This window comes from Pempheris klunzingeri, chromosome 13, assembly GCF_042242105.1.
Source record: "Pempheris klunzingeri isolate RE-2024b chromosome 13, fPemKlu1.hap1, whole genome shotgun sequence".
Taxonomy (NCBI): domain Eukaryota; kingdom Metazoa; phylum Chordata; class Actinopteri; order Acropomatiformes; family Pempheridae; genus Pempheris; species Pempheris klunzingeri.
In genome coordinates this window covers 10061887-10085906 of record NC_092024.1, presented here as the reverse complement: position 1 = coordinate 10085906, position 24020 = coordinate 10061887, and the positions used below count along the sequence as shown (strand labels likewise).

The following is a 24020-nucleotide window of genomic DNA, read 5'->3' as shown; positions in this document are numbered from 1 at the left end:
AATCACTGTCTAGTTTAATCCATGCAGTGTTGGGTTTATTTAGTTTTTAATTAACTAATGGGCTTGACAGTGAAACATGGATGGCCAATAGTTGGGAAAATTTGAATTGTTATGCTCCAAAACTAGCTTTTCACTGGCATCCCAAATATTCTGTAGAGCCCAAGCTGCGAGAGAGTGTCTATTCAGTGTTGGAAAGAGATTAGATTTCATCCAAAGCTTGAAATCATTAAAGAATAAAAAGTCAGGCATTAGGGGTGTGTGAAAACTATTCATAGGACTAACATGTGATTGGACACATCTTCAGATTTACAGCTGTGTGCTATTTCTCTCTGACAGTATCTGGACAGGCCAGGTGATGAATAGCCAGAGATCCTCCTCTGCAGACCGAGCCCAGTCACTCTGTCCGAGGACTGACCGCTTAATCAGATTGCCTGAGTGATTAACATGGCACCCATCATGGAGGGCACACACACCGTGTTGCTCCTGTATGCACCCATCCGTGAGCTGAGCAACATCAGCCCGTATTTCCCCAAGAGGAGGGCCCCGAGCTTCAAGTACAAGAGCCGCGCCCCTCATACAGGAAGGGCCGGTAATGACCATGACTGGGGAAAGGAGGATCTCGCAGTGTCCAAACAAAGAAGCCAGTCTTCCGACTCCTCAGGCGAACTCCACAATTCCCAGCAGGCAACAAAGGAGGCAGTTGCAGAGCTCTGCTGGCTGGCGGCAGAGCACCACCAGTGGCTGGCGGATCTCTTATCGCTGTGTAGGGATTGCGCCAACAAAGTCAGGATGGGTAACCAGGATGGGAAACTCCAGGACTACATGGAGGGTCAGGAAGTTCACCTCGGGGGTCAGGTTCTCAGCAGCGGCAACTGTTCCCTCACTGTGTCTCTAGAGCATAAGAAACCTACATCCAAGAGCAAAAAGCTGAAGAAGTTGGGAGGCAAGAAGCTTGACAGTGCCGAGGATTTCCTGCACAGTAAGATGAAGAAGAAAGTTACGAGTGGAACTTCGTCCATTGAGCTTCCAGCTCACAGCAGTGTGTCCATATCTTCTGCCCGGGTAGTGGAGCAGCTCCCAGGCATCCCGGCCTCTGTCCACGTCTCTGACAGCTCAGTCACCAGCTCTTTCGTCAGTGCAGTCAGTAATCCCATCCTGCCCATGGAGGAAACCTTCCAGATCAGCCGTGAGAGTTGGGACTTCATGGAGGACAACCGGACATTTGACCCTGACATGGATTTCTGTACCGACTTCTCCGAGTATGACGGTGAGCTGGGCTACGAGTCGTCATTTTGCAGCCTGATGGAGGGTCTGACCCGACGGGAAAGTGGCAGCAACCTTCGACCAATCAAGAGGTTTGATTCCTTGAGTGAGGTGTTATCTGAGAATGCACCAACGGTCAAGTCTGCTGCGCAGCTCTATGATGAAATCAACCAGAGTAATGCAGGGGTCAGGGTGGTGGCCAAAGTGCAGGATGCGGAAGGGAGAGTGCAACATGTCAGCCATACAAGCCCAGACATGACAGGGCTGTCCGTGCTACATCCAGGGACTAGCAGCTGCCAACAGGAGTATGGAAAGTGGAGAGGGCCAAACAGTGACCGCCTGCTGGGAGTCAAAGAAAAAACGAGTAGCAAGCTTTCTGAAGGGCTACAGTTGCCCCTATCCCATACCACCGAACCTTACCCCCAGACCAAATCCCACGCAAAGAGCCCTTCTTCCCCCTCTCTCGCTGGAGTCTTCAACTCATCTTTCCCTGCCTCCAACAGCCTCCAGAGCATGTCTCCTGTCCTGTCCCCTCTGTCCTCCAAGCAGGCAAGCCCACAGCTCAACCATCGCATCGTACTGCTCTCAGATAAGGACATCGACCCCGAAGACAGCTCGAGTAACACAGATGAGTCCAAAATCTTCAGCGAGGTCATCGACAAGAACGGCAACAAGCGGACCGTCACCCGCCTGGATCTGAACCTCAGCAGGCGGCCGAGCAACTCCAAGTGGAACTCCTCCAGCAACTCCACAACAACAGGTGAGTTATCAGAAGTTGCACTCCGAGCACCCCGATTCATGTTCGAACTCCCTGCCTTGATGTAAATGTTGATGCCAGTGCTTTTATCATCTTGTCAGAATATGCCCTTCATCTGGTATTGTTGCTGCAGGATTTCAAAGAACAGAAAAAAGAGATGCCTGGAGAGAATAAGTGCGAGTGTGTGTCAGACATGCTGCCTGAGGTGGTTGTTGTTGAAATGCTCCAGCAATTTACTCTTCAGCGTTGTAACTGTCAAACATTTTCCGCAAAGGGAGATTTACTTTTTCACTCCAGCTGCTATCTAATAAACTAGCTGGACCAGTGAATAATCACTGTTTTCCAAAATGTCTCTGTTAGTCCTGTTAGTTTGACTGCTGCGCTCTACTCTTGGCTTAGACGTGTGACCACAAATTAAAAACTACCCAACAGAGTCGTACAGGGGGCAAGCGGGGCCTGAGAATATTTCCGCTGATGATCCACTTTAACTCTCTCCGCGCCGCTGGGAAGGCAGAGATTAGTGGGAGTGTCCCAGATCAAAGGCTCAAAGTTGACACGGGGTTCAACCCAATCAAGGTTCTCGTGAGCGCGGTGCTAACTGAAGCATTGCCAATTTGGACTTTGAGGGACCTGCTGTCCCTCCCCTAAACCCACATCCTATCCAGTTCACAGGAAGCTGACAAAGGATCAGGGACCCAGTGGGCCCAAGGGTTACAGAAGAAAGGATTAGACTTTCCTGATTTGCTGAACCCTTTTCCTCTTTTCATAATGGTGTGCTTATCATGACTATGAGTCTATGATTGTAAGAACAACGAATATAATTCTTTAAAGTTAACACACCTTTACTAAAATCACTACAAGCTGCGCGACCCTTTTGCTGTGGGTCTGATGCTTCGATGGAGGTTTTATGTTAATTGCATAATCTACCTCTGTAACATGGTCCACATAACGTGGTTAATCATCCCTTTCAGTCAGTGTACAATCTTTGTTCTAATTTGCAGCAGCAAACAGACGGCCTTTCATTGATTATGTCATTTACCAATAGACTGAATGACTAGACTTTTTTAATCTCAGTGTTTTTTCAATCTAATTTAGTCTTGCATTTTGAAGGAATCTCCCAGAATACATAATCTCCTTGTTGCATCATAGACCAACACAGCCAGCAACACTCAGCTCAGCAGCAGCCAGAGCTGAGCTGTGTGCAGTTAAGCTAACCGGTGCTGGCTTTACTCGTGTGGGGATGATTTGGATCAATTCCAACTGAAACGATACTGTCCCTGTGTGTCCTCACCTAGGCGCCCACACACACAGATGCCAGTGATAATATCTACACACACACACACATAATCCACATGGTCTTTTTGTTATTAAATCCAATGTTCTCTCAAATATAAATAGTTGCATTTGCTTTCGGTTGTATTATGAGGACTCTTTTTTTTTTTTAATTTCCTGAACATGGGCTCAGCATGGCACATATCCAAGTCCTCATCAGATGTAACTGTGTGATAACCCATAAACTGTCTGTAAGAACATCTGAGAGAACAAGATACACATTGTTGCCTGCGTCATGCAAACCACGTGCTTCATGCTGCACAGTCTTCACAGTGAAGGTTAAACCTTTAATCTTAGATTAATAAAAATCCTTCTGTCGATTTTGCCGCATTTTAGCTGTTTACTAGATCGCTCTTGTGCAGCTTGATAATTGAATTCACTTCAGATGTTAACACAGATAAATGAACATCACAGGGTCCAGCCAAAACGACTAAGTGGGTCAGTGCGAAGCCCAGCCCTTCGTGGTTTGCAAATGTCGAACTAATTATGACTGGGGCTCTTTAATCTGTGCTCTCTTATTGAAGCTCAGTGCTTATTAATGAGGGTTCTTATGCAGATGGGAATGGCAACTATAAAGTAACAAACACTCTTGTTTGCTTCATGTGCTAATGTTCTCGCACTGCAGTTTGTGTACCAGAATACTTCATTTACAAAAGGTGTGTAGGTTTTATACTGTGTGTAGGTTTTGTCAAGGACAGTCAACCCAAACAGCATTTTAAAGCTGCAGATCTAAACCTGCAATAAGAGACTCTTTGGCTCGATGGAGGCAGCAGAATCAAGCTACAAACATCATACACATAAAATCATACATTGGAAACTTGTTAGCAAACAGTTTCCTATTTGCACATGTAGCAAATATATAGCAACACCAGCATTCGTTTGGAACCTTTTAGCTCTGTTTTTGGTCTTCACCAGCTCTTAAAGAAAATGTCTGGCTCTTCAGCTGCTAAATGCTTCACACATTAACCAGGGGTGCTTTTCATTATGCTAACTAATGCTTCCTTGCCTCCTCGCTCCTCCCGAGATCCATACATCGTTCCACTTCCACCATTACGGAGGATTATGCAATCCCTTAAATGCACCTCATGGAGACAAGGAGGCTTGAGGAGGTGCTTAGAGCAAGTAAACTCAGGTGTATCCTTCGGCTCCTCTGTCCTGACGCGAGTGAGGGAAGCGAGGAGACGCGTCATTATAGTGGAATGCACCCCAGCTATCCACTAACTTTGTCTGTCTGCCATTGGTGCTGTGCTGCAGCTAGTGTACAGTGGGTTTTTACAGCGTTCTAAATGGCCTGCCACCCTAAAGTGATGGTGAGACCAGTGGGACTGAACCAAAACAGTAAAATTGTGAGTCAAAAAACCAAGACGATGAACTAAAAGATGCTGCAAAGCTCTATAGAGCTGAGGGGAACCGTCAGGTCATAACTATCTGCGATTGTTTTCACATTACACATCATATTACAAAAATATTGATCATAACAGCTTTAAAAAAAATCTCCCTCTCAGTCTATGTCTCTGTATCCCTCCTCCCTCAGTTCCCGACTTATTTTATTGTCAGACATATGGCAGGCGGTGCTATAATCAGATTACCCAATGTGTTCCAGCAAGGTCATATGAAACTGATCAGTGCAGAGCAAGAGTATATCACCCCACTCCCCCTGCTAGCTGTCATTCAACACAAATCGCCCAGCCATGCAACATTGTTGCACCCAGTCAGGACAAGAGCCAGCTCTATTCAGATAATGAAGTGGATTCTGCCAAAACAGGCTCAGAGTGTCTCTCTCAGTCTGTCCCACTATGTCAAGAAACAGGACACAAAGGTCCTACTCATATAATGTGTAACTCGTTTTCCTTTAATAAATGACTGCTGCACTACCACCGTGGCAAATGTTAGCTATGTTCCATCTCATGCTTTTTACCAGTGGACTGAAGCAGACGTAACCAAATTTCATGTCTCCCAGTCAATTGCCTGCCAAGCTCAATGAAAGCACTCTTCCTTCTTCCTCAGTTCTGTATGTACCCATCAGCCTCCAGAAGTGCATTTCAAATGAGTAATGATGACTCTGTGAGCATCACGTCATGCTACATTACTGCTCTGGCCCTCAGAGCACCGCAGCACTCCTCTCTGAGTCTCCACTTGTAGCTACCCCTTACGGGGACCTTAGCACTGACTGCCAAACCAGTCAGTCAGTCAGCCAGCCTGACAGCCATGAGCAAGCCAACAAGCCTGCGTGGAAAAATGACTGTGACAAGAGCAAAAGAAACCGGGTCATTTAAAAATCCTGCATTTTTCATGATTTATAGAAAAGTCTATGATCCTCTATCCTCCTCCCTGGCTAAAAGTGATGGAGAGGGTGGAGGCTGTCAGATGCACCGTGTCACATGACCCAGTTCTTTTACTTTGAATGATGAGGTTATAGATTTTTAGTGGATAAATTAGGGCACACTGGGCAAAGCTGTTTGAGTGTCTGTGACAAGAATGAGCTACTGTATGGAGGGAGGAGGTAGACTAGTGCTAATTTGTGGAAGCTCTGCATTTATAAATATGCATAGAGATGTTTCTGCCTTGTCTGGCCCTTGTAGTCCCTTATTAATCTCAAAGAAATGCCACGGTTCACCAATTTGCTGATTATAAACTGAGCAAGACAGTCGGTGCCTTTTGAGGGTTTAAAGAATAATTTTGTGGCTTCGTGTCTGCTCTGTTGTGTTCGATGCAGCCTCCATTTAAGCTTTCTCAGACCACTGGATGAGTGACGATCAGCCGACAGGGTGACGGGCGGATTAATCCATCACCACCGACAACACCCACCTGTCAGGATTAGACATTAGATTGCTTAGGAACACAGATACTTTATTGTTAAAATGATAATGCCTATGGTAGCACTGAAACACCCACACTGACAGCTGCTCACTCACACGCTGTGATTTTGGCTGTCAAATTACTGCACCGTCATTCAGCACCTGCAGGGTTGCTCCTGCGTGTACTGTAGATGTCTCAAAGTCTCTACTTAAGTACACTGACTGTGCTAAAGGGCAAGATATAATGTAGACTGCTGTTGTATTGAGTTTTGCCCCCTCAGTTATGCACAATGTAATTCACTGTCAGCTTTTAGAGCAACAGGGTGGGAGATTAAATGGCAATAAGCGTATAGTTTTCCTGGCCAGTGAACATGAGCTTGCTGTGTGCATGTAAGAGAGAGATAAATCAACTATCAAATAAAGAAATGCAGCACCTTCATTACCTAATGTGCTTAAGAATTGCCTCTCCACAGTGCAGTGCTGTGCATTACTAAACTGCGTCTTGCTCCACTGTGTCTTATTTCTAGCATATGGTAGTGACCTCAGAGCTTCACTGCAGTGTGTTTGACCACAGGGACACACAGACAGACTTGTCCTGTTCCTGTCCAGATGGTGGCAGTGTGTTCCACCTTCTGCATATTCCAATAAGTGACTTGTTGGCTGTCAGTCTGGAGAAGCTCAGGCACGCATCCACAGGTCAGCCCTCATGATTGTTTGACAGTAAATAGTAATGTTCTGGGAGTCATGAAGGAACAGAGCAATCATGTATCAACACATATGCGACGTGTACCTGTTTTATATACTTTATAGTTTAATTAAAACCAGGAATTGCGGAGAGAGCTGTTTCTAATCAGTAGTCTCTTTCCTTGGCCCAGACTGGGCATAACTCTGCATTTGGAAATGACCCAGCCTGCAGTCAGCAGTTCCCACTGCGGGACCATGCAGTGCAGCATTATCATAATGAAAAGTTATTAATCTAATCCTACTTTTTTTCCTGCTGTCCAAGTCCCAGATAACGGGAGGGACTGCAGGCATCGCTGCTGTCTCATAATGACTGATTGTGTTAGAATACAGAAGCCGACTTTCAGTGCTTCCATTTTTTAATGAAGCCTGAGGTTAGTTTTGTGTGTGTGTGGCCTCTCATAACTGAATTTAAAGCATTTGGCTGAGAGTCAGACTCATGGGGAGCTATACAAGGGGACTTCCAAGTCCTTAGAAGTGGCTGGGCAGCAATACAGTAATGCTGTATATTGCCCTCTTCAGGCATACTGATTACAATGGGAGGTAACGGAATATGTTAGCAGCTTATTGAACAGAAAGTGATATCATTTTCTCAGTTTCAGGCTCATAATTCTGCCCAAACAGGTCAAGGTATTGTCTTACACCCGGGGGAAATTGAGGTCATCAAGCTCCAAGATCACTACCCCTCCCCCACCTCCCTTTCTCCCTCCTCATTCTTCACTGTCACTGCCCCTTATCTCTCATACTTCTACTTTTCCTCCCTTCTCGCTACATTACATACTCTTAAGCAAATGCATGCATCTAGGCAGAAATGTGAAATTGCAAATCTGCTCGGCACCTCATGTGCCTCCTGCGTTGGCACTAGCCAGGTTCCTGAAGTTGAAGCCATGTGATTTGCTCAGAGCACAGCACGTGAGGAAGGCTGAGGCTGTATCTGCAGTAAATATTAAAGGCCAGGAGCTCTGAAATGCACAGAGTGATTCTGACCTCCCCTGCATTCTACGACAAAAACATCACAGATGGGGCACTTTGTATTGAAACGACAAATGTCATCATTACAGCTCGCTCCTCACCCCCTGCCTGGTCAGGAGAGGGCAGTCTTTCCTAATCTAAGTTATGTGAAGGCCTTTGGATCACTGAACATACACACCTATTAGCAGCTGACTTTATCGGAGTACAGTGGGGCTCCAGAGCAACGCCGTGTTACAGTACATGTCTTGAGTGCAAATCAATACAAGACACTGTATTTGCTCTTGAGGCCAGCGTTTTTTTTATTGGATTTTCTTTATTGTGGCTTTCTGTTGGTGTTGACGATGAGAACAGGGCCGGCTAAGTGCAGATAAAAATAGCTGTGTGCCCTCAAGCCTGCAGCAAAACAGGCAAAACATGCCCGTTTGACGCTAAAAGACTCTGATGCCTGCTTTCTACCTCGGCCCACTTTTAGGTTACACAGGGAAACAACTTGCCTCCGTCAGTGCTGCTTGTTTAGCCCAGTCACACATGATCACGCCTGTGCCTGTTATGCTCTTGTGTTTTTCCGTGCAGTGATTCCTTGCACAATGCGGAGCGTTAATTACGCAGTGGCCGTGTGTTTGTTTGTGTTTCTCTGTAGAGGATTCGCTCTTGCGTCAGGATGACATTTGGATGCTGGATGGCGATGACCCTCAGGAGCCCCTGTCCCGCGCTCCGCGACCGGATCACCTCGACTTCCTGCGTATCACACCGCCTGAGGATGACATCATCGGGGACACGCCCTACTGTCCCAAACTGGAGTGCACGGTGAGGGCCCCCCCCCCCACCACAAACACTCACAGGTCATAATTAGCTGTTATGCATTTATTCACACCCAGAGCAGTGTACCATAGCAATCTTTTTTTTTTTTTTTTTCCCTGTCATGGGACTCACAGGGATTTCTCTCAACTCGGGCATTTAACCACCTGATCATTAATTCTTTGAAACAGATTAACAGGTCATGGCTTCTAATCTGTAGACTGGGGTCTTAAGCCAAAACTGACTGAGATCACTCCACTCAAACGTCTTTCGTTCAGAGCAAAGACAGGAAAATCTCTCCATCTCCAGTAGCATTTTTGAAGTCTCAACACAAGATACTCTGTCTGCCACACAGCATGTGACTGATGTAATCCTACTGTACAGTATGTGTGTCTTCAAAAAAAACAAAAAGCTTGCAGGAAACAAAGCATTGTTTGTTTCCAGGTATTTGTAAGATTGATTGTGTAGTACAATTAAAGCGCTAACAAACTGTCTGGTTGAAAGATGTGAAAATCTGTTTCCATCTCCAAGTCTGTCCAGATTCCATCATGCTGTCTGGCATTCATTCCTGCTGTGGCCGATGAGGCAGATTACCTGGGTGTGGTTTTAAGGAGGTAGGGTGTCAGTGCAAGCCGCACATTGTTTTCCCAAGACACAATACCTGCCCTGACTGTGAGCATAATCAGTTAACATACCAGCACAAAGGCCGCGCTGTACAGAATTAGGCACTTTGTATTGTTGTTAGAGTGACTACTGTTTCTGACACTTGGCTGTAGCAGCTTCATTGTCACCGGCATCCATTTTCATGCCATTAGAAAAGCATGCCTCTATAGCGTGTGTGTACAAAGGGAGGGCTGTGATCTGAGCTCATGTGTCAGATCTCTGTTCACGTCACTTTTTTCTATCATCGGTGTCTCTTTCTAGTACAACGTGTGTGTGGATGAAATTCTTACATAACTTAATTCCTCAGCCACAGAAGCCGCCTCTGTCTTTGCGGCTTTCTTGAAATGGGGAGGGGATGGGGGGGGAGGGCACCAATCCAAGGAAAATACAATTAGGAGTCGTATATTTTTTACTTAGGTTTTTATTGGCAGGACCATTTCCAGCGTTCCGTTATAATGGTGACAAAGAGGTGGGGGGGGGGGGGGCGGGGGGGGGGGTTTAACAACATCATTCACTCAGTTCTTTTGCTGGGTTCATGACTTCCATTTTCAAAGTCACAATTTTGAGTCCATTGCTACTGTTGGTCTTCCAGTTGTGATTTCAGACAATTAATTATTAGTTGCTGGTCCTGTGCCGGGAGAAAAAACAATATTATTTTAAAATGTTTCATTTAGATCAGTCATAAAACTGGATTAAAACATTTGAAAAGCACCTCTTTAAAACAGTTCTGTAGAAGTGTGCCCTTTTGTAGACCACCAGCTTCAATCTGGCAGTTAAGGGGGTGACCTTTGGTTGCTGAGGGCAACCACAGTTTGTGTTTTCTTGACACTTGTAATCTATCAAAGGTTAGAGCAGGTTAAATCAAATATGACTTTAAAAGATAGTCGAAACACCACAGCGGTTGTTTCTCTGTAATTTTTAGGTTGTCCGCTTTCCCACACAGATTTTACTACCTGTTCTTTGGTTATAAACTAAAGCTTTTCTCCTTAACTGACCTGCAACAGTCATTGCTCAGTGCACAGAGACTTATGGTAAGTGAAGAAAAATGTCATGATTTACTAACTGAATTCATCGCTGTTCTGTCTGAGTGTTCATTAGCTGCTAATAGTCTTAGCATGTTAACCTGAGCTGGCCATAGCCAGGCCGTCTAATCACCAGCTCTTAAGCCCTGTATTGCAGTGGCTCACCGCTCTCTAGTGCAGTGCTGGGTTAATGGACCTCTGCAGCCTGACTCCCCCCCCTGTGTTTACTCTGTTACTTCGGCAGCCATTTTACGGAAGTGAGCAGAGGTAATCAGACACCTGTGGTGCCGGGCTCTGCAGGTCCCCTCCCAGGAAGGGAGGAACCTGAAGGGAGGCGTCCCCAGACTGGGTAGACCAGTGAGACACTTTTTTTTTTTTCCCAACCTGAGCCGCTCTCACACAACAGCACACAAGGCTTTCCTGTAAACTGAGAGACAAGTTAAGGACCCAAACTTGAAGAACATTGTAGTCATGGATCCCAGACTGTATAGAGAAGGATAACCCACAACTTTATGGATAATGCCGCTAAACTTGTCGCAACAGTTGGAAATGCTTTTGTGAAAGGCAGGTGAACTCTGCTCTCCGGTTCTCCCAGGGAGATTACAGCAGGACGTGCTTCCAGCCACTGAACAGCTTGACTTCACTTGCAGCGTCATGGGAATATTGCTCGCACAGAGGAGGCTGAACTGCTCTACTGACAACGTGCAGTCAGTAGTGATCTTTATGTGAGATAATGAAAGTCTACTTTATGCAACCTGTTAGTTTGCCACTAAACAGGAATACAGGATAGCGTTGTTATAATTGGCGTCCTCCTGGAGAAGGTAAGAGGAGCTGGGGAGATTTGTCCATACAAAGGCCTTTTGTTCCCAGCCAGTGGTAGAGGTGGAATAGGAGCAGCCTGGATAGCTGGAGGTGGAGAGATGAACCTTTTGTGACATTTTCAGTGGACATTTCCCTAAAGCTGCTACCTGTTTTGGTTTGCCTCTCCTTTCTCTCAGTCGGAGTGACACTTTGAGCTAATAATGGACAGTACAAGTGATAACTCAGATGGACCGGGGAAGCAGCCCACTAGTTCTTTTCTAAATGTTGTCAGCAGTCTCTTCAGCCGGGATAGATCTGCCTCTTCAGACGTGGAGTCGGCCATTCTGATGTCTTTCAGGGACCTGCCGGATGAGGAGAATATTCTCCCTGAAACTCCGGACAATGGGAACAAATTCCAAGGGAGGGAAGTTAATGGGATTGTTCCTTGTGATACAGAGCAAAGGGCTAAATCATTTGAAACCTGCGAGGAGCCTGGCGACCAAGTTGAAACAGCAGCTGGAGCCTTGGTTGACCCTGATCTGGTCCAGGTGACTCGGGTTGAAACTTATAGCGACACAGAAAATGAGGACGAGGAGGCTGCCCACAGCAGCGCTAGTTTGTCGGAGAAGCCTACCAGGACTGAGGAGCCTTCTTCACCCGAGGAGGACAATAATATAGTGGACCATGGAGATGAGCTAAAAGATGCCAGTGTGGCACAGGCAGAGTACCAAGTACCTGTGTTTAGAACACACCGTCTTAAGGAGAGATCCCGCGTAGAAGCTATTCTATATTCAGACAGGTTCGTCAGCAAAAGTAACTCTAGAACAATTCTGGTCTCTTCAGTTTCCAAACCTGGATATGGCCACAGTCCCAACGAGGCCACCTCCACCACCTTGTCTGTGGATGTAGAAACATCTGGCGCTAGAGAGAATAGTGGCAAAGATGTGGCTACAGATGAGAGCGAGGAGTATGCGGGCATTGATTGTTCTCTGCCTGTTCCTTCCATCATCTCCGGACATGTACCTTTGGAGGCTGCAGGTCGTAATTCTGCCAAGGCCTCAAGGTTAAATCAGACATGGGATAGTACACAAGAGGAGGAGACCCATGAGGAAAGGGCAGAGGCTGAGGAGGAGCCTGAGGAATTTCCCTCCAGCCAGGTGTCCTCCTCCGTTCCCCCCAACCCTGAGACTCCTGAAGTTTCACTCCAATCTACCTCCGGTCCCGAGGAGCAGTCGCTCTCTGCTGGTGTCACAAATCGAACCATGTCGCTGTCACTTACACCTGAAGAATCCACAAGTGACATCCACCCAACTGCTCCAAACACAGCAGAAACAAACGCACCGCCTCCAGCTGCATCCGTTTCCCCCTCGTCTACCTCCTCCACCCCATCTCCATCCACATCCGCACTCTCTTCGTCACCGTCCTTCCACATGCCGGCCCTCTTCAGTGGGTTGCGGGTGCTGAAGAAAGGGGCGGTGGGGGAAGACAGGGAGACGGTGTCGGAGATCAAACAGAGGGAGACGGATGCTGACCTGGCCCTGCTCAGCCTGAAGAAGACGGTAAACAAAGCCAAGCTCCTCCCTGAGCAGAAGACGGCCACTCCGACCAAAAAACATGCAGACCCTAAACCCGCTGTGGAAAACAAAAGCGCCGTAATGGGACAGCTCAGTCAGCTGCTCAAGCTGGACAACCACGATGAGACCACAAAGTCAGATAACAAGCAGGATGCTGATCCTGAACGCGGCAAAAAAGAGCCTGAGAATGGAGAAGAGGTTGCGGGAGAGAATGCCCGAGGCCCAGAAACTCCCACATCCTCACCGGAAAAAAAGAAAACCTCAGACCTGGCCTATGAAACCTTCAGGAGCATCTTTGGCCCCAAATCTGTCAAGAAGGAAATGACTGAAGATGTGGATCTGGAGGCAGTGAAAAAGAAAATCAAGAATGACAAGGAAAATCTGAGATCTATTTTTGATAGAGCCTCCAAATCCCCTGGCAAGGAACTCAAAAGTCCCACAGAGGTTAATGTACAAAATCACAACTCTATCATTTTAAATCTCAACATCACCTCATCATTTTTCATCGTTCTTTAACTATTGAAAATCTAGGCTGTGCATGTATTTTGTACAAAGATGGGGGGAAAATGGGGGTACGTGCTGACATTTTTTGCATGTGCTTTCTCCCCACAGACCGAGGTCACATCCCCTACAGACAGCGAGGACCGGACTCCAGGGCGTCTGCAGGCTGTGTGGCCCCCACCCAAGCCTAAAGATGAGGAGGAGAAGGTGGGGCTCAAATACACCGAGGCAGGTAAGAACCTCAGGCCTGTTGCTTTAGACACTGTTGTCTGTTTATACATCTAAGACCCGGAATGCTGACGGAGGATCGCGCCAGTTGAGCTTACGCTGACACACCTCATCACTTATTGGCTTTGTGGATAAGAGCCATTACAGATATCACAGCATTTATCATCACAGGCTATTTGAATGCTCTCGTAAACACTAAAATGCCGCAACAAAAGTAGAGCCACCTCTCTTGCACCCTTTAGCACTCTCAGTTTACTCAGAAACCCTGAGACAAACCATGCAGAGCTAGCTAAGTATCAGGGTGTAAGACATCCTTAAAATCCATTTAAGAACACAGAGGGGCTGTGTCTGCACCTTAATGCTGGTGTGTGTGCGGCTGCTGTTTCGCGGCACCACAGGATTGCATGTGTGTGGGTGTGGGCGAAGTAGAAACATTTAATGGAATCAAGTATACTCTGGGCAGCACGCCATGTTTGGCCCACCTTGCACTCTAAAGGTGTAATGACACTCGGATAGGTTAAAAGCACACAAGGCTGTCAAGGGGCTGATTGAATTACAAAGTAAAAAGCTTTCCCTTCATGTTCTGTGTACAGTGAAATAACGTGCAGTAGTGTGACAGCTGATGGATGTTCTGTGCGGTGCCGCTTCATCCCTGAGAATAGATTAAGATGAGCGGGTGTGGATTATTCTGTAGATTTGCACTGCAGCGTCGGGCTTTGCTTTTGTCTTGTGGCTGGAATTTGAGGAGCAAATCTCAGTCAGCAGTCTAATTTCAAACTGGTCGGTTGAGTTGTAAATATGGCCCTTTTCTAGTGAAAGTGACCCAACCTTCCGTAGAATTTAAGCAGCAGAAGCACATCTTGTTGGCATTTTTCTTCTCTCGCAGACTGGCTTGTTAGTTATTTAACATGCCGATGCTTCGGCCGGAGGCTCAAGAAAACAGCATTCTAACTCTGCTGCCAGCAGTAAAGGTTTGTGTCGTCATACAAGCGTCCTTGTTCTCCCTCCTTTCAGAGCACCAGGCTGCCCTCTTGCAGCTGAAGAGAGAATGCAAGGAAGAGCTGGAGAGGCTGCATGTAAGTTTTCATACGACTCAGACATTAAAACACTGACTGAATACATATTGAACATTAGAGAAAATTAGCCCGGGCATCTCTGTAACGGCACATGAGGGAAGTTAGGTGTATTTTCATAGCACTTTTCAACAAGCAAATGCTCAGGTAAAGGGATGGAAATTATGTAAAGATGTTCTGGTGGGATTGTGAAAGAAAGCTGAGCATCACACCACAGCTGTCGTTCATGACATGCATGAACAGCAAGTTGCATTTTGAAGGCCCTTGTGGCCCATCTAGTGTCTTAGCAGTTGACTCTTGTGAACACAAGATGGCACTAAATACGCATGAAATGTCAAGAGCAGCGGCTGAACTGGTGTAAAAGTGTATTATTTAGTGTGTTATGTAGTATTTGCTTTTAACATGGAATGCTTTAAGATGCCACAGGTGTTGAAGTTGCCCAGTATTAGGCAAAAAATATCATTCCAACCTGTCCATCAATTTTTTTTTTTTTAAAGTTTAATTTTAAAAGGTTAATTTTGTACATTTACATTTCCGGAGAAACAGTATAGATAGAAAATGTGTGCTGAAAAAATAGAGAAAAAAAACTTAAATCAGACTCAAATTTCTGTTGTTAAATGTCAGTTTATTTGTAGTAATTGAAATATAGTAGAAATATAGTAAAATATAATAGTTAAATACAAAACCTTTGAATTATCAAACTGTCGATCTCAAATAACAAGTTAAAACGACTTTGTTAAAATAAAAGAGTTTTCTAGCGACCACAATTTCATGTGTTATGTGTAATATTGTTACTTCCAAATGTTCAGTCCTCGCCTCACACAGTTCTCTGATAGACATGTCCTTTTCCTCAACATGACGGCTCTCCAAATTGATTTTAAAGGCATCTTTTTTCCTTCATCAAAAGCAGAGTTTAGGTGTTCCGTGCCAACTTAATCTGGAGTCAAACTTACTGTATACCCCTGGAAAACCAAGAGGAACAGAGCTCTGGCCATGTTACATAATTTGTACCACTGAGAAATTGCTTTATGTGCCGTTTCCTCGAAAAGTCTGACCTCAGAATTGGTTTCTCAGCCTGTCTGCTTAAAGCCTTTAATTTGATGTTACCCTTTAAAGGACTGATGCTGACATTGAGAAACATGTATCCCAGTCAGCCCACAAGAAAGGGTGGGAACGTGCCTAATTCTGTTTCTAAACGGACAAGAGTTAACAGGGAACATGTGTAAGATTTATTGCAAAACCGTTTCCTTTTGGTCTCAAATCAATACCTCGCTTTGGTTGGATTGCTTTTCATTGTTTGAAACGTCAAATGAAGACTGGAGTTGCCAGATTTTCACTGTAAGAGTCAGATATTATCTTCGGATTGGGGAAAAATTTAATGGGAATGTTTACATTCAAAACAGAGTTTAAAAGGAAAGCTGAAAGCATTTATACGGTTGTTTTTTTAGTCACATTTCTTAGGTGAATTAGAAAAATAATTATACACTTAAATCCAAGTTCATTCAAGGAAACGTGTTGTCTACCACCTAATATGATTTTATTACATGATGGGAAATGACTGATGTTCCTGATACTCTGGATTTGGTTTGTCTCTGGCATTCTGCTCTTGCTCCTTACAGTCCGACTTTGAGCTCCAAATCTTCCAGCTGAGAGGTGAGAATGCCGTCACAGTGTCGCACCTGGAAGGAATCATTGCGAAGATACACAGAGACAAGGCGTACAATACAGGCCAGGGGCGAGGTGAGGTCTGCGATGCTGCTGTGTCCACCGCTGATGACCCCATCCCCAAGACCTGCCGCACCGTGGGAATCCAGACGGACAGGGAGACCTTCATCAAGAGCCCTGAGGGTGACTGCGGCGGGCTTGCTCAAAGCCCCAGCCAGAACGTGCCGAAAAAACTCAACTTGGACTCTATTGGACTAAACCTAAAAGCCGAAAAGGCACCGGGGCAACCTGGACCACCCCCACCGCCTGCTCCACCTCCCCCACCAGGCCTCTCGGGAGCACCACCGCCCCCTCCTCCTCCCCCTTTACCGGGCAACATGGGAGCGCCGCCGCCACCTCCTCCACCACCTCCTCTCCCTGGAGGTGGTCCACCGCCCCCACCACCTCCACCTCCCCCCCCTGGCCTACCTGGAGCTGGTCCACCTCCTCCTCCACCTCCTCCAGGCTGTGGCCCGCCACCCCCTCCCCCTATGGGGGGCTTTAGTCTCGGCCAGAGGGCAGAGAAGGCCCCACGGAAGCCTACCATTGAGCCAGCCTGTCCCATGAAGCCTCTGTACTGGACCAGGATACAGATACAGGACAATAAGTATGTGGAACATCACTTAAAACTCACTCCTATTGCTCTGAAAGCATAATTGGGTTTAACTTTCTGTGTTTTGGCCATCGTTTCAGTTGATAATAATGTTATACATAGCAAGTTGATTGCAAAGAAGTCGTACAAGGCAGGCAAGCAGGCAAACGTGAGCAGTCAGATGACCAGAATGGTTATTAACACTCCACATTAGCCACATTTATTTAGGACAGAAATCAAAGGCAAACATTGAAAGAATTCCTCTTAACAGTACGTCATAAACATCTGTCACAGTTTACAGACTGACTTCCAAGTTCAACTTTGACCTTCATTACTTATCATAGTTGTACTATTAATTAACCCAAGGTGTAATAAACTGGAATTGTCCTTTAATTTGCAAAGATAGTAGCATATAAAACTAACTGCTTCTCATGTTTGCATTTCTTTGCCTTGAATTAATATAAACTCAGGGCCACAGAAACGCCAGTGTTCATAAAACCTCTGGTCAGGTTTGTATTTATTATCACATTTATTATTATAGATTAGCTAGCTGCTGATATGATGGTATCTACAGTTACAATGGCTGATAAGTCACAAAGAATTTGAGGTAATTTAGAAACTGTGTCAGCAAGTTGCCACAGTGACATCACCCATTGGTTTGTGGACTGCCATTTTGAAGCCTTGAGTTTGGTACTTTCAAAGTCACCATCTTGTTTTTGGAGCCAGAAGTGTCACAGAGATGACAATTAGAAAGAATCCAGGTTTAATACACTTCCACACTGACTTCACTTTTCAGAAGCTATGTCTGTCTGATCTGAGTTTTTGTGTGTTGGATCTAGGAATGTATATCAAGATTGTTGTATGTCTTGTATTCATCTTTAAAAAAACAAAAAAAAAAGTTTAAGAAACACCCAAAAATCAAGAATAATGGTTTCAGCATCAAAGTTATCATCAGTTAGGCTGTGTTTAGGATAATTACTAGAAAATCTGGAACAATTGCTGAAATCTCAAGAATGCACACGTCACGTAACTTGTTTACATTTGCTCGGACGTTTGTTTGCACAATTCATTGTGTTCAGTCCTTGATATCGTGATTATTTGGGGGAATTACAGCAGATTGTTATAGGTTTAGAAAGCCCCGAGCGAGACGAAGTTATCCCATATTCGAAGTTGCAAGAGAAACTGTTATCCCTGGGCTAATGACCCTCTAAACTTCACTGGCCCAGGTCTAATGGGGTCTCGCCCTGAACGCTCCCGTTCAGACAGATATCATAGAAATAGTTGCTGCACCAGATACTCTGTAATGGTAAGTGGATTATCCAGCCCATTTACAGTGGCTGTGGTTGTTGCCTCTGAGTGCCAGGCTTCCAGCTTTATGGCCTTGTATTTCCATGGCCGGATTAGTCAGGGAAGCTGAGTTGTGGTTGGTGCTCTCTCTCTCTCTCTCTCTCTCTCTGGTCCTCGCCAGCGCTGGAGGACTGACTGACTACACTGCAGCAGTTTCATGTCAGCTATAAATTTAACTGTAAAGCGCCACGTTAAGGGGTATTAAATGGGTCAGATGTTTAACTATAATTTTAACTATAGCTGAATCAGCTGTGTGATCTCTGTTAACGGTGAGAGTTATGAGGGGGAACAGTGAAGGTTTGGAATGATGCCAGGTGTCTAAACGTAAGCCGAAGTACAAAGTACAGTTGGCAGCATGTGGGACAAACTTTCTTGGGAAGCTGCGAAAGGAAACGGGAACAGAGCTTTAAGGGGGATTCAAATTCAATTATACTCATAATCCGGTCAATTAGAAAGTTGTCCTGCATGGAAATATTTCTTGGGGTTTGGATGTAATTTCCTTTTCCGAACTAAATTCCTGCACAGTTGGGTTCAGAGTCAGCGGCTGTTCTTCGGACTTATTTTCCTCAGCCTCTCAGTATCATTATGTCCTCAACAGAAAACCTCTTGGCTACCCCAGATAAATACTCTGACCACTGCAATAGGAAGCCAGCTGCATGCAGGAACAATTGGACTTGCTCTACCCTGAACAAGTCACTGGCAGTGCACTTGATTGCTCTGGTATTTAAGTCACGATGAGCCTGCCAGCGCCTGTGTTTCTCATTGCAAATGGGCCTTGACTCGGGGAGATTCACCTGCCAGCCTCATGAGCTCACAGATGAGCTATAATGCCATTAAAGTGTGACCCGCGAGAACAACTACGATGTGTGAAAAGATAATAAGAAACCAGTAATTAAGCATGTGTAGCTTATTATCGATGTCACCGCTCCAAAATGTAAAATACGTTTATTTGTCAGTAAGCCTGTTGAGTGGGCTGTAAATGTCTGTTTGATTAACACATTTTGGGAGGGAAAGCGCAGTTTTAGTGAACAGAAAAGAGTGCTTGAGCTCCTGCACATCCTCTTGACTTCAGACACCCCGTGTTCTTATTTCTGCCTCTGTTTGTTTCTTCCCATGTTACTCAGCAACTTCTGAAACACAACATCGCCTCCCGTATTCTCGCCCGTTTGCTGGAAATGGTCCTTTATGACAGAAACACACTTGTCTTAAACTTTTGTTATTTTTATCACCTAGCTCATAAACAGTGCTTTTTTTTTTTTAAAGTTGAGATTGCGGTCATTTCTGCCACGTTTTTGCCAGACTGCAAAATGGAAAATGAGAAACAGCGTTCAGATTGAATAAACATCAAATAAGCTCCCACAAATAGAACGTGCATTTTGTTTGGCTCAGGGAAAGTGACCTAGATGGTCCCAGCTTGTCCTGTGAGTCACTGCGACTGTGATCAAATCTTATACCACCTTATATAACCTCAGTTTGGATGTACAGATTTAAGTCAGAACAGCAGAAAGTAAATCACAGATTCAAATCTTCACTTCTTTTTCCAGCAACAACACCCTCTGGGGTTCTCTGGAGGAGCCTAACATTATCAACACCAATGAGTTTGAGGATCTTTTCTCCAAGGCCACGCTGCAGCCGAAGAAGAAGCCCCTGTCGGACACCTTCGAGAAGAAAGCCAAAACTAAGAAGGTAAATTCCGCCTCCTGAGGGCCATGCTTTTTTTTTATATATCAAGCTTTGTTTGAAAAAGGCTTTTTGTCTGCTGTCTTTTTTAATCATAAATCAAAGAAAGAAATAACAAAAGGGTAAACGGACAAAGAAATGGATTGTGGCTCTCATTAGGTCTTCTTCCACACTGTTGCCTGCAGTTGCCAGGTCTAGCACTGGGCCAACACAGGCTATCAATTTATGAGTTCACTCCCTTGTGTTTTTTTTTTTTTTCTTCTTCTGTACCAAGCCAAGCAGGATTGTAAATGTAGGTGAGGGTTCAGAATTATTTTGTTTTTTCCATCATGCAAGCTTCAAAGTTTAGGTTTTAAAGATCAGAACAGGTCAAGAAAAATGGTCTTTTGTGCCAGATTGATCGACTGTCCCCCTACCCACCAAAGACACACTTGTTGATGTCTTGTCAAATGCTGCAACTCTGCACCTCTGCTGTAGCCAGCGCCGCATCAGCATTCCCGGCTGCCTTGTGGTCCTCACTGTGGCGTCCAAGCAGTTCAAAATCGGCCACTGCCCCAGACTTTCCCCTCTAAATCCATACACATCCCCTATTCTGATCAATTTGTTAGGGCTCCACTCCGCTCCAGAGAGCCAGTGTGTGTGTGCGTGCATGTGTGTGTGTTCTTCTGTTCTCGATCTCCATCCTTAGATCCCTCCATTCAGTCTGGTCACTCTAAAGCGGCAAACTGTTCAACATTTGATCCAACTCAGACAGCCACATCCAGACACAAATCCTGCCAACTGTCTCCTGCCTGGGCTTACATCAGCCCACTAATGGAAACACTGCTGAACAAACTCATATCAATCAAAAAACTCCATGTCCAGTGTAGAATTTGGTGGATTTTACAGCATTTGCGAGATGGATCTGTATGGTACACTGGCTGGCTCTGTTTTGACTGTCCCCAGTTCAGGAGTCTTATATTTAACATAAAGCTCTGAGCCAGCGAGCCCAGCTCCACGATTAAGGAGGGAGAGGGAATATGTGAAGGCACGGTTGTTTTCAATCCGCTTGGAAGTCCAGCTCACTGTAATGGTCGTCAAAATAAAAGAACCGTGTTTACGTAATCATTTTTTATCCCTTAAAGTTTATGCTTGGAGTTAAAGGGGGAGAACTCGCTGGAGAGAGAAATCATCTGAATCACCAGCTGATGACGGCTTCCAAGAAGTTCAGCTGGTTAATGGGTGGGAAGGACAGGAAGGGATGCAGCAAATGAACAAAGAGAAGCAGGATGGAGGTCAGAGCGGGGACGGAGGCTTGGTTGCTACTGAGCTGAGGAGGATAGCAAAGGTGGAGCAAATGGGCACAGAAGCAGTAAGGATAACCAAGCGGAGAGCAGGACACATACTGAAGTCGGTTTACAAGTCGTATTGATCTTTCAGAATATTCCAGTTTTTGCTCACCTATTGCAGCTGTTTATTTCCAGTAAACCATTATCTTTTGAGATGATGTCACTCCATATTTCTGCACTGCTCTGGGGTGCAAAATAATAAAGCCAGCACTGATTGTGTTGTGCGTCTCACTTTTGCATGCACTTGTAGATGTGCTACTAAACTACGACTTTCCCAGATGCTCCAGTTTCCCTTTTCTTTTTTTTGGGTAACAAGTAGCATTCACAGTCAGACAACCACATAACCAACATGCAAAAGAAACAGGTATAAGACCAGACAACCAAAATCAATGGACAAATAGAGATAATGAAAACAAATACAAGAATAAGTAATTCATTTAGTTAAGAATTTAATGTTTTACATAGATTAGCATGCATATAAATAATCCCGTGATATGATATGGAGGCAGTCTTGCTCCTCTCTCCCCTCAGTACACACTCTGAGCCTGCACAGAATTCACTTCAATTCAATCGGAGTCTGCTTATTTGTTTCTGTGTGTGTGTTTGTGTATGCACGCACATCTGTATTTTCCTATGTGTGCGCTCGATCGCACGTGTGTGATGACGGCACGTCCTCACCAGCCATTATGCACTTGCTCAGAAAGTGTTGCCAGATCATGCTAACACCACAGCCCCGGGGGGCTCTGTGCGGCGAGAGGAGATGAGTGGGAGGGAATGGAATGTGGGTGTACATTATGCATATGAGGAACTTCCCCGCTTTCCGACAACTCCACACGCCAAAAGTTGAAACTCCGGGGATGCAGCCGATGCCTACATGAGAAAGTTAATCTCTATCATGTGTGCCATAGAAAAATCAAAGCTCTTGTTTACTCTGGAGCCCGTCTCTCTCTGCTGATTAGCATATCAAAGCAGAGGAGATGACATGGAAGAGAGCTCTCCCACCCGAGCAGACCGGACCGGACTGGACCGGGGGTGTAATTACAGGCATGTGGCTCCACTCCGCTGGCTAGAGGAGGCGATGAAGACGGGGGCACCTATAGGAGCGGGGGAGCGGAAAGGATGCGCGTGTCTGTGCATCCTTGATTGAGGGATTAGGAGGGAGGAAGAAAGAAGAAGATGAGTAAATCAATTGAGCTAAATGTGCTGCTGAGTTTGTATGTGTGCAAATATGCACATCAGTAAACACACAGTTTCCTTTACCCTAATAAATCAAGCATGTATTAAGTTTATGCATAGTGGATCTCTTTAAACAAACAGCAGCTTTAACTGGTTTATGGGAATAACTTATGAGCAATCATAGTGCGTTTATTAAAGACATATTTGATGCTCGGGCTATGACGTGGGAGAGTGGGTGTAAGACTAACACCGCTGGGTGAGACTGGGGTTGTTGAGTGTATCATAGGTGGCTGTTGATGGGAAGTCTTGATCCAGTTGTTATTGTAACATCTGCCTGGGTGATTCCAGACAGATAATCAGACAGACAGTCATCGTGGAGCAGGCTGGCTGCTCAGCCGTGGCTGTATAAACTATCCGCTCGTCTCTGAACCTGCATCGCCCCGCCCACCTCGCCTAACATCAGCCACCTGCTTCAGCTCAAACCGCAGACACTCACAGTGTCTGCCTCCATCGTTGTGTTTATTTTCTTAGGCTGCTCGCTCTTTCTCTCCTCTTCCCCTCTTTCGTCTGAGCTGTCTGTGTTACTCAGGTCCAATGAAAGCCTCAGAGTTCCCTCAGCGCTCCTTTTGTCCACAGGAGGGAGCCGTCAGCTGTTGATGTCTACCTGCCTCAGCATCAGCATCACGCCACTCCCTCTGCTTACCCAAGCTGTTTGCGTGTCTTAAACCCAGCATCCAGCATCAGTTGTCTTTTCTCATTAACGTAACTGTTTAGGCTAATTGGCGAGTTCTGCAGCCACAGTGAGTGGGGAAGGGTTCCTGGGCTGCTTTTAGTGTGGCCCGTCCAAAGTGGTTAATTAGAGGTGTTGGAAAAGCCTGGTACTCAGCCGCCTCAAGTCCTTAGAGTGGGAGATCCCCAGTGATCCAAGTAATAGAGCTGGAAGCAGCATGGCACCCACTAACGCCCTGTAATGCAATACCCACTTCTAAGGCTTCTGCTCTCCAGCTCCCACTGGACAGCCCAGTAGCCGACAACGCCATAATACCTAATGAAGAAGCCTGACACATTAACTTTTAGAGCGGGGCTTTACCTTGCCAAAACTCTCTCTGGCTTTACGGCTAATTCAGTCATAAGTAATTGTGACCATGTGTAGGCACAAATAAAAATCCTGTGAATTTATAGTTTGTTATAAAAGCCCTGCTTCTCTTTGCCTTGCTCTTCTAGACTGTCCTTTTATGGAGCCACTTTTGCCTTTGTACTTTCACTGCGACTTGATATTTTTTGATTATATCTCACACATGTTCTTCGGTAAACCGGAGGAGGTGCTTTTCTGTTTAACTTTGCTCCCCTGTTGATGTAACTTGACAAAGTGTGTGGCTGCTTGTGCGTGTGTGTGTGTGTGTGTGCTCCGCATTTCCCAGGCGTTTGCATCATGATGATGGGTTATGACAGTGTGTGTTGATTAGTCTGGTCGTTTGGGTCAATCCAGATGATTCCCAGGCTAGTTAAGACTAGCCTCGCTCATCATCTATCATCTGCTTCCGCAACCGGGGACATGACTAAGTGATTTTCACCCGGCCTCTCATCACAGAAATGAACTTTCTACTCTCCATCTGTTCCTCAATTTGTTCCATGTCAGTGTTTGAATAATGAAATTGATTATAAACATT

The 24020-nt window shown here is 45.5% G+C and overlaps 1 protein-coding gene across 2 annotated transcripts in view; it reads left to right on the top strand.

Annotated features, from left to right (window-relative positions):
- The first annotated feature begins 444 nt into the window (after positions 1-444).
- LOC139212299 (formin-like) overlaps positions 445-24020 on the top strand; it is a 47697-nt gene continuing 24121 nt past the window's right edge. Inside the window, exons 1-6 of one of the 2 annotated variants that reach the window (XM_070842814.1) lie at positions 445-2023; positions 8504-8670; positions 13334-13454; positions 14465-14526; positions 16143-16834; positions 19711-19852. In XM_070842814.1, coding sequence (XP_070698915.1) covers positions 445-2023; positions 8504-8670; positions 13334-13454; positions 14465-14526; positions 16143-16834; positions 19711-19852 — 2763 coding nt within the window. Of the gene's footprint in view, positions 2024-8503; positions 8671-10793; positions 13172-13333; positions 13455-14464; positions 14527-16142; positions 16835-19710; positions 19853-24020 lie in introns of those variants that run through there. The other variant, XM_070842813.1, reaches the window with a different exon arrangement.